Source organism: Quercus robur, chromosome 8 (assembly GCF_932294415.1).
Source record: "Quercus robur chromosome 8, dhQueRobu3.1, whole genome shotgun sequence".
Classification (NCBI taxonomy): Eukaryota; Viridiplantae; Streptophyta; class Magnoliopsida; order Fagales; family Fagaceae; genus Quercus; species Quercus robur.
In genome coordinates, this window is record NC_065541.1 from 13672599 (window position 1) to 13683518 (window position 10920).

The 10920-nt window shown below is 35.8% G+C and overlaps 1 protein-coding gene and 1 non-coding gene across 2 annotated transcripts; one reads left to right on the forward strand and one right to left on the reverse strand.

Annotated features, from left to right (window-relative positions):
• The first annotated feature begins 1960 nt into the window (after window positions 1-1960).
• LOC126697983 (U5 spliceosomal RNA) lies at window positions 1961-2078 on the forward strand. Its single transcript, XR_007646349.1, has one exon. It is a non-coding gene; the product is annotated as a U5 spliceosomal RNA (small nuclear RNA).
• A 2126-nt stretch (window positions 2079-4204) lies between these two features.
• LOC126694684 (glucose-6-phosphate/phosphate translocator 1, chloroplastic-like) lies at window positions 4205-10429 on the reverse strand. Its single transcript, XM_050391075.1, has 5 exons — window positions 9333-10429; window positions 8369-8594; window positions 7561-7783; window positions 6042-6255; window positions 4205-4562 (listed from the first exon to the last, which is right to left on the reverse strand). The coding sequence occupies exons 1-5, from the start codon at window positions 9834-9836 to the stop codon at window positions 4551-4553; spliced, it is 1179 nt and encodes a 392-aa protein (XP_050247032.1). The 5' UTR covers window positions 9837-10429; the 3' UTR covers window positions 4205-4550.
• Between the last annotated feature and the right edge of the window lie 491 nt (window positions 10430-10920).

A 10920-nucleotide genomic window follows, 5' to 3' on the forward strand; every position in this document is an offset into this window, starting at 1 on the left:
GCAAAATCACAACTCCAAAGCACATGAGAAACAGTTTCAGCCTCCTTCAAGCAGTAGTAGACACAAGCAAATGTAGAAGATATTCCTTTGTTAAGCAAATGACTTGATTCATTTATGAGGAACCAAGACAGCCCAAAGACCATTCCAAATATCATGAGCATTACCCTTGAGTCTCATCCTTCAGACCTGTTGTAAAATAGTGGAAGCTCAAATTATCAAGATTGATTGTGAAAATATTTTAGGATTGTGAAAGATCTTCAAACTAACAATAGGAACGAAGAAAATTAATTCAAAAGAAAATAGACACAAAACACCAAGATTTACGTGGTTCGGCAATAGCTTACATCCACCCCCGACAACAAATAAATTTTACTATAACAAATTTGGGATAATACAAATTGGTATAGAGGTACTCTCACAAACCCAAATCCCAAATACACCCAAATAGCTCTCTCTCACAAAAACAAAACCAAAGAACCAAAGGTTCACAAATACTAAATACCAAATGCGAATTGCACACAAACCAAAGAGAGAACCACAAAGCAAATCCAAAAGGTGCAACACACCAAGAGAGAGCAAATCACCAAACCGCAGAACCAAAACCAAGCGGCAACAAACCTCTCTCACTATTCCAAATTGCAACTCACAAATATCAAAGAACCAAACGAAGAGAGAGCCTTTTTCTCACACACTCTCATCTTTCTCTCTAATTTTCTGTAGTAGCACTACGCTTATATAGGAGACTTGAGTTGGCTAGTATATCCAAAACCAAGAAAGACTAGACTTCTTTTCCACACACAAAAGGAGAATCACTTCTATTCGAAAAGGATTTCCAAATCAAGTAGTAGACAAGACTTCAAATAGAACCTAATAACTTCAACCAACAATTACCCAAAATGAATAAAATTTCTTTCTTATCCAAATCCAACAAGGAGTCGAACTCCTAATTCAAGCCATATTCTACAAGACCTTCACTAATAACTTGACTTTCCACTGTGAATTTTCCATTTGAGGTACCCATCTACACTAACGAGTCCGGCTTGAATTTGAGAAGCTACAAAGGGAAGAAAATAGAATCAATCAAGAATTTCTAAAAGATGGGGACGTGAATGTATTTTCTAGAATAACTGCATATGGTGAAACTATCTTTCGTCCATGTTTTGATGCCAGTCATTTATTACCTCAAACCCGAGCTTTATCACCAATCTTGAGCTGTATCACCCTTGTTTTTAAGTTCAAACACTATGCTTGGCATCAAAACAGAGTAAGTTCATTGCTTGGAAAGCATGGGACAAACTTTATTACCTATTTTGATGCCAATCATTTATCACCAAAATTCAATTCTTGTCTGGATGCCCGTTCTTACAACTTAAGGGTTCTGATATAGCCAGACATTCCTCCGCTATGGCTTTACAAAATAAAATGCTATCATTTGCAAAAACTAAGTGAAAAATCTTTGGTCCTCTCGAGATTGGCCCACCTCTAATATTGACTTCTCTCATTATGTCTCAATAATGCAGATGGATCTCCTGCACAAATGAGAAATGGGTAGGGAGACAGGATTTCCTTGCCTAATTCCTTGTCCCGGTCTAATGTAGCCCATCTTTAGCATTATTGCTTGTAAATTCTGCATTCCACTCTATCATAGGCCTTACTCAAATTCAACTTTTAGAGTCATGCTTGGACTTATCTTGGCTTTCATCCTGTTAGTTACAACCTTCAACTCCATTTTATACATCACATTACATGAGCTAAAGGAAGAAATTACTGTTCTCCGTTCCCATTAGCCTGGCACTTTTGCCTCAAGAAGACCAAAGTCTCTCCACGGCCATAGTCTTATTTTACGCATGTATGAAGAAGTGCTTTCAAATTCGCGTAGATGTCCCATATCGAACAGACAATAAAGTTGTGTAAGATAGCTGTTATTAAAATGGCAAGTCATTTCATTTCCAAACCACGCAGCCACGCGGTGAGCACAGAGCGAACTATTCTTTCGCCTTTTACTAAAGAATACCGTGTGCACGCCGCAAATAGTGGCATACGCCTATTTTTGGAGGAGTTTTTCCTATGGGAAAGCTCCTAAAAATGCTAGTTTAACATTTTCAAATCTTGTAATTCCTACTTACTGACTATGGATGAGTACATTAGAAGCAGAACCGAAAGAAAATGAAAAGAAAGCCCTTAGGAGCGAGGAGATGAGAGGTTTGAAAGCTTTATGCAAACGGAATGAGACACTTCCTGAGCAAAAAAGAGACAGGACAGATGAGGAGTTTATACCACTTTCAAAAGATTATAATTGGTGATCTTTATAAATATATCGTTTCAAGAATAATTTCTTGAATAAAAAAAAGGACAATAGAGTATTTTTTACATTGTCTATCTCAAAAATATTAAAGATGAAAGTTTCATGAGAACCTTGCAACCTAGTGACCCCATGGTCACTTTTTAGGCCACCAGCTCGACTTGAAAAGCCATCTACAAAAAAATGTTACAAGTTATTATAAAATTTATTTTTAAAAACTTATAAATTGATGAGCAAAGTTATTGTAAAATTTATTTTTAAAAAAACTTATAAATTGATATGCAACGAATGTGATTGATGCTACTTCAACAAAATAATAATTGAGACCTCCTCAGCACTAACCGTAGTTGCTAGAGATTTTAGAGGAAACATTATTAAAGTTTGGTCCAAAATCCATACCAAATGCTCCCCCATTTCAGCCGAAGCCTCTGCCATTCTTTGGGCTGTCCAGTGCATCAAGAATTTTGGAATCATATCATTGTAGAAGGTGACTCAAAAAAACTGTTTTGATCCTCTTTCTTCAAAAGAAGTAACCCCCTATTGGTCCATAGCTAATATTATGTGCAATACTTTAAGTCTAGGTTCTCATGATGTCTTTTTCGTTGAATTAAGAGGGACTGTAATGTGGCTGCCCATGCTGTTGCAAAACTATCTCTCAATGCCCCCAAAAAAAAAAAAAAAAAATTTTGTTTCAATAAAGGAAAAACAAAAAAACCATCATTTGATTTATAAATGACCACAAATCCAAAGGTAATACTTGTTGCACATAAACTATTATACACGTTTCATTTTTTAACTGAAACTATAATATGAAATCACAATTTCCAAGTTTAAAATTGACTTCAAGTCATTATTTCAGTTCAAGAGTGAGGTGTTTAAAAATGTGTAACAGTTTGTGTGTAATAAATACCCCTTAATCCAATTTATTCTTTTTGAAAAACTCTGTGAATAAACAATTCATTGTCTTATTGCGCTTATTTAAATAAGTTAAATATGGGTTGCTTACTTAAATAAGTTAAATATGGGTTGTGCTGGCTTGCAATTTGAGGTTTGCTAGGTTTTGAAAATCATGGTATTGCAACAGATTATTTTTTTAATAAAAAAATTAATAATTTGGAATGAAACATCTATGTTGAAAACACAATAAGATACCAGATGAGCTACAAAGCTTTTCACATGGTATTGCAACAATTGAGTTCAAGATCGATGTCCAAGCCCTTTTGTGTGTTTGTGTGTGTAAGAGAGAGGAACCTTGGAGGTAATAAAAACAAGATATTCATTTGCTAGACTGCAAATTGTAAAGAGAAGAAATAATTTGCTAGGCTACAATACCTGAACAAGCCTGACAAGAAACTATAACTTTTTTACAATTTAGCTATAGCTGGTGGCTAGCTTGGTGAGAAGCATACGTTTAGGGCAGAGCTAGCTAGAATTTGAATGGAAAAATCATCTTTAAGCTAGTAGCTAGCCCAATGTGAATGTCCAAAGCTAAAAGAAATATACAGCCGAGTATTTTGTTTAGATTTGACGTATGAGTATGATACTCGAACAAATCCAATCATCTATTTAGCCCAAAAATAGTCCGATCATCTAAAACATAGAAGATTGACCATTTCTGACTATTCGGTACACTCTCATGACACAATATGACCAACCCAAAGAAGTCAAAATCTCCAAATCAACGTATTGAATTTCTCACAAGATATGTCCCAAATGAAAACAGTTGCCACCAAAAAGTCAACTTCGCCGCAAAATGTAATTACGAAGATGCTTTTTTATATCCAGATACCCTACCCCCGGATCCCTATAAATTACTCATACATCTCCATCTCCACCAAACCCATCGGTCCACACTCCCATTAAAATAAAAAATAAAAAAACTTTATAATGAAGAACTGTGAATAAATCAAAGAACATATTTTGCAATTTTATGTTTATCAAAACAGACAAGGTTTAAGACATTATCCTTGTTTATTAAAACATTTTTCCTTCCAACCGCACTAGGGGATAAAAAAATAAATAAAAAGCCACTCAGTAAACCCGTATACCAGTAATGTTGATAACTAGATAATATTTATTATTATCTACAAAAAGATAAAACTGCTGGTTCATCGGAATAAAATCCAGTAGTCCGGACTCTGAAAAGCAAATTCTTAACAACGCCTCTGGTGGAGCTGATCCTGACGCCACACTCTTCCGCCTTCTTATGCTCTAAGCAACGAATCTAAATTGCAGAACCCCAAGCTTTTCATTGCTTAGCCTGTAAAATAGAAAACATTTAAGTTCATGGCAATCTTAGACAAATGAGATACAAGGCTCTAATGTAAAGGGCATAAATTAAGCATATTCCCATAACATATGGCTACAGTCAACTTCACTCAAAGTCATCCTGACTTTTATAAAAAAGATAAGCAAAGGAATATCCTAATTATTTTTCTAATAATAAGTTACACATGCACCCACTTGATCTTAGAAACACAATCTTATGGCCCCTCACCTAGTACTTGAAAGGAGAGACTGCCATTTGAAGTTTTGAACTACAGCTTATCAGCAGGAATAATATAATTATTTACCCAAAAAAATTTACTTTTGGTAGCTAACATAAATTCAACTAACAACAAATCAATCATAATTGGTAACTAAGATCCACACTCATACTCCCCAACCCCACCCCACCTAACCCCAACACCTAAACAAGCTTGTAGTGAGGGCAACTAATCAACCCAACTGGTGTTTTATCAAATTAGCCTACCACGTATATAAGACTCCAGAACCGCCGAGTTTGAGTCGTTGTTCCACCTAAACTTCAACTCAAACCCTTCCATGCTTTCAGAAGTAGGTAAAGATTTTCTAGTGTGGTCCCCCTATGAAGGACAATTTTAAATTTCTCAATTTATCTTTTTGTTTTTAATTTGTCTTTTTATTAGATCATTTTCATTTAGGGTATTTGAGGGGTGGAAAAGTAAAAGGATAGAAAATAGTGAAAAGATGAAAAAGTAAGAGAACAGAAAATATTTTAATTTCCTTCCTTTTTGTTTGGTTGAGAATGAAAAAATGAAGGGATGGAAAAAATGAGTTTATATAAATTTACGCATATACCCTTATTAAAAAATGATGCCCAATTAAAACCAAAAAAGTGATAAACAACAAAAAAAAAAATCAATCACCTAAATTTATTAAAAAATAAAAATCATGTCCATAAAAAAAAATTACATCTAAAAAAAGAAAAACACACAAATGAAAGGAAAAAAAGGAAAAAAAAGGCAAGCATTGCCCATTAAAAAAAAAAAGTAGGCAACATCAAAGAGGAAAAAAAAAAAAAAAGTGTGAAGAAAAGCAACGAGTGCAATTGCACATGGACATTTTCGTCCAAAAATGATGCCCAATTTCTCCCTTCACTTTTCTCTCCATTTTGGGGAGAAAACTTTTTAGTGGATCCGGGGAGAAAACACCTAGACCCCATCATTTATTTTCCTTCCTCTCCACCCAACCAAACACACTCAAAAAAGTTTTTCTTCCCATTTTCTTTCCAAAGTTTTCTATCTACCTTATTTTACCTCCAAACAAACACACCCAGGTGATAAGGTTATTTTTTCAAGTATGGAAAAATCAACACTAAAGAGTTCTATTCCAATTTTATATATATATATATATATATATATATAGAGAGAGAGAGAGAGAGAGAGAGAGAGAGAGAGAGAACAATATTGTTCAACAAATAAAGAGAACAACAAAATACCTGGGAATACAAGAAGGTTCCAAGGATAGCTATGGCAGCTCCAAGAGCATTGATGGGCTGGACTGGCGTTTTGAATATAATGATTGATGAGACTATGACGGATATTCGTTTCATGGTGTTACCAATGCTAAATGTCAAGGGAGAGATCTGGTCCAGGGACATGTATGACACCTGGTTGTAGAGATGATAGAACACACTCTGGGCCGCCACCCACCTATGTGTACAATTAACAGCCACACCATTAGTAAATGGAAAGTGAAAAGGAAAATAACATCAAACTTTTTAAGAAGAACAGAATCCAACATGAAATACAATGTACACATTCTGTCACAAAGCCTAAACATCATCACATTCCCAGAGAAGGAAAAAAAGAATAGAAAAAACCTGACGGCATCATGAGGAAGATCTAACACCTTCAGTCATAAATTTAAGTTTACTATCAGCATCTGATCAATTGGTGGAATGGCATAATATTAACATATTAGAACACCAAAATTATTAGAATCAAGTCTTTGAGCAGAATACTAGATAACCCACATACTATTCTGTAGAGCCATCTGCAATATATGAGTGAAAATCATCAAGAAACAAATTTTCAAATTCACCATGGTCAAACAATGCTGGATGGATCATTAAACAAACCCAAACAAACCCAAATAATATGGCATTGACTGCCACATAACTAAGTTTCCTATTTTTCTTGTCAACATTGAACCTTAATACCTATCACCTATCACCTATCACCTATCCCAATCCCACCCCACCCTCACCACCAGACCTGCAGCCCCAGGGGCCAGGGCTGATGGACTAAGTTTTTATTTTCTAGTCTACATAATAGTTGGGTACATTTGAAATAAGGCATTCAAGTAAATTTTTTGATTGTCTTTCCATGAGCAAAGCTATAAAGCTCTTGAGTTCTATTGGAGGCAGGACAGCACATTCATTCAGATATGAAATTCTAGAACCCTCAAGAACACTGTACATTTCACAGATTTGAGCATGAACAAAAGCAAGAAAATAGATTATTGAAAACTTACATGAGCTCCTAGGTTAAATATCACAAGTTGGTTCTTGATTTTCTAATTTATCTGGGCGGAAAAAAAACAAGAAAAGAAAGACACAAATGGTATACACATTATCATCTGAGAGGATCAACTTAACGTGCACGACATCCTAAGCAATTACGTGCCATGTGCATCCTACCCAGAAGATCCAAAACATCTCTAGAAGAGATTTGACTTGGTAGAAAAAATAGATGGTATGAAAAATGTCAAACTTGAATTATTAGTGAGATAGTCATACAATATGAAAAGCATATACAGGTTCTCAAAAATTGAAGGCAATAAATATGGGCATAAAATGTTTTCATCTGAATCAGGAATAATTATTACTTTCAAGAATTGATTTAACATACATCTCTATGATCTACCATGGAAAAACAAATGCGTAGAAACAAAGAGTGCAACTATGCAACCAAACAAGGACATTAGGCTAGAATTGACAGTTGCTACATAATTACCATATGAAATGGGGTCCAATTTGAGAGATGGCTGTTTGCCAACCAGCTGCCCACATTTGTGGTCCCTCTACAGCAATAGCAAACGGTGTGAGAATCAAAAGGGACATCATAGACAGACATGCATAATAGTTCATCCCACTAACAGACTTCCCCTTCATGCCCTTCTTTGAGAAGATGTTCCTGAAGACAAATGCCAAGTTTGATATCATGGCACCCATAAAACCTGAATAGTGAAATTCAAGAAACCAAATTCAGGGCTCTGAAAACAAGACACAAAACAATAAAAATTGAAGTCCAACCATATAACCTCCTCCAATGACGATATACTCTACAACACAAAACTGTCATCAACAGATTACAGACTCCTGGGTTGAAAAGTAAACAAACAAACCAATTTTGACACCTTAAATTTAAGTCACCAAAAAAGGCAAAAAGATCAATATGAAAAACATAAACTAAAAGATTCACCTTCAAATTGGTTGCTGAGAACATTTGAATAAAGAGAGAAAATATTTATGATTTATGTGTCACAATTTTAGGCAAAACACAAAACTTGCCCATACTTCGCTTTATTAAACAAAAGTAGTTTTGATCCGAAGTCCCAATATTAAAAAAATAAACAAATAAAAATTCATTTTTACCAATATAAATAAACAAATACAAATTCATTTCCTGCCTCTTCTGAGCAGTCAACACAGTTAAAAATATACATTTGGAAAATGGAACACCAATATAAAGAGATGATAAGATGATAGATCAAGCAATTAAGTAATCGTAAGTGTATCACATAATAAAGTTTCATTTTTACCAGTCATGTTGAAGTTGAGCTCAGTTGCAGCAGAAAGTGCGCAACCACCAATAATTGGGATAAGGGACAGGTATACTGGCACAGGGAAGCTCTCACCCAACAGGAACCTTGAAACCAATACACTGAAAGCAGGCTCACCACTCTTGATGATGTGGGTGAATGAAACTGCAACCTTTGACATACTCACAGTTGCCGCAACATGCCCAATCGTATGTGCCACAGCAACCTATTGAAACACAGGCAAACGCTAAGATCACAATCCATTCCAGAAAGTCAAAGAATTCAATCATTGAGATAAAATCCAAGCCATATAATAAACCCAAGAGACACCAGAACCCTGATTGTTTCCTTGGTTGCCAATAAAATGTAGGTAAAATCATGGAATCATAATTTATATACCACCAAATTTTTATCACTAAAACCCCCAAGCACAAAAAAATTCCAGTGAACTGGACAAAATTCAACTACTTGGCCTACTTGAGGCTATTAATTTTCTTGAATATTTGAAATCAAATAACAAAAACAAACAATTCAAAACATCACTTTCTTTCTCTCTCCTGAACTTTCTCAGCAACCAAACAAAAGGGTAACTTTCTACATTTTCTTATATTCAAATATATTCACAATTTCCAAAATCAACTAACGGATCACAAATCCTAAAATCAACTATCAGATCAAACCAAAAATAACATCAAAAGGCCTAAAATAGAATCATACTCTTTCCATCTTCCTCCTTCTCACCAACCAAACAAAACCCAAATTTTCACTCACCTCAAACAAACTCTTCCATCAAACATCAAAACAAAATCAACAGACACAACCATAAACTTCATAATATACTCTCAACTTGCTCCACTTTTCCCACCAAATCAAATCAAAATCACAAGAATCAAAAAGTCTTCCATCCCAAAACAACATGCAACCATAAAAACAAGACCCAATTTTAAACTTTTTTCAAACTCACCGGGAACAAAGTCTTCCAAAACTCAAAGTCAGTCTTGGGAGTCTCAGCGATCCTTGTGACCCAAGAGATTAACATCATGAGAGACCCACATGCAAGCGAGAGAGTTGAGGTCAGCCATGGGTAAGGGAAAGCATTCAACACCTTCTTGTTGTAGATATTGAACACCACATTCAGAGCCCACCAAGTAGCGAAGTAAATTCCGATCTTCAACTTCCGCGCCGCCTCCGATTTCGTCTCGGCCGGTTCGACCGGTTTAGACTGATCCGCAGCCTCATACGCCTCGCATTTGATCCGATCCTCCCGATATCTCACCGACCCAAAACTCAGTTTCTCAACTGAATTCACATGCAAAGGCCTCGACAACGTTACCAAGCCGAGTCGCTCCGGTTTTCTCAACGCCGGTACGAGTTGCAGAACCGGCCGTGCCGGATACGGCTTTTTTCGGAGAAACAAATCGGACCCATTAATCGTTGGGGACACGGATTGCTTCACAGCACAAATCATGGCGTAAAAGATTCGAACTTTGAGAGAAAAATTCCAAGTGGGTTTTATGGGTCTTTCACAAAAACACGATCACAGAAATATATATATAGTTTTAGTTGTTCACGGAGATCAAACTTCAAAGAAGCAGTAAAAGCCAAAACCTTCACGGCTTTGCTTTGCTTTGCTTTTGAAAAACCTTTTTCCAAAAAGCCTTTGACCTAAAAAAGAAAAGAAAAAAAGCAACGATCTTATAGGTATTTATATATATATATATATATTTTTTTTTTTTCCAACTTATGAATATGATCAAGGCTTAAAACAGGAAAAAAAAAATGATATTTGGGTTATGATGATCTATAAAATATTATAGGCAGACAGTAGGAGTGAATTACGGGTGTGATCTATAAATAACTTTGACACAGTAATGAGTATAAAAGAAAGAGAGAGAGAGAGGATTTGTTTGGTTTTGGATGAGGAGGGTAGGTGAATTTTGATGAGGAGGTCAAAAAAGGGTTTGAACTTTGAGAGTTGGGATGCTTGGTAGTGAAATCTACAATGGGTTGCTTCTCTGAAATCTCAGTCCAGTCTGTGTGTTTTTGTTACCAAATATTCATGTGTCTTGTTTCCTTTTTTTTTATGTTTTTGCATTTAAAAAGGTTATTTGGACCGACAATTCCCTTTCCCTCTGTTGTTTTTTTTTTTTTTTTTTGGTTTCCCAACCGGTATCCGAACCCACTGGGCCGACTAATCCGGTTTCGGAGCGGGTCCCGGGGTTAAGGTTTTAAACTCCTCCCAACGGGCTTGCGGGGGATCGAACCGTAGTTCTCCCTACCAAGTCTAGCCCCTGGCACCACTAGACCAAGACACCGTTGGTCTTTCCCTCTGTTGTAAATGGTAGGAAAGTTGGTTTTGTTTGGGTTTTGCTATGCTGTGGTCATGTGTTATATTTTTTTATGGTTGCAGCCAATAATCCACTCTCTCAGTGTAAACCCACTGTTCCTCTTGTGTGAGTTGTGCTGTACTTGTAAGCAAAGCTAATTACAAAATCTTTTTTTGGAGGAACATTTGGATCCAGTCCTTTCAAAAATTTATGTTTATTTTAGTA

Excerpts from the sequence above, each read along its gene's own strand:
- LOC126694684 (XM_050391075.1), bottom strand. The coding sequence starts at position 9,836 with ATGATTTGTGCTGTGAAGCAATCCGTGTCCCCAACGATTAATGGGTCC. Across the intron at positions 8,595-9,332 it reads TTTGGAAGACTTTGTTCCCG|GTTGCTGTGGCACATACGAT; the intron begins GTGAGTTTGAAA and ends GTGTTTCAATAG. Across the intron at positions 7,784-8,368 it reads GCTCAACTTCAACATGACTG|GTTTTATGGGTGCCATGATA; the intron begins GTAAAAATGAAA and ends TTCACTATTCAG.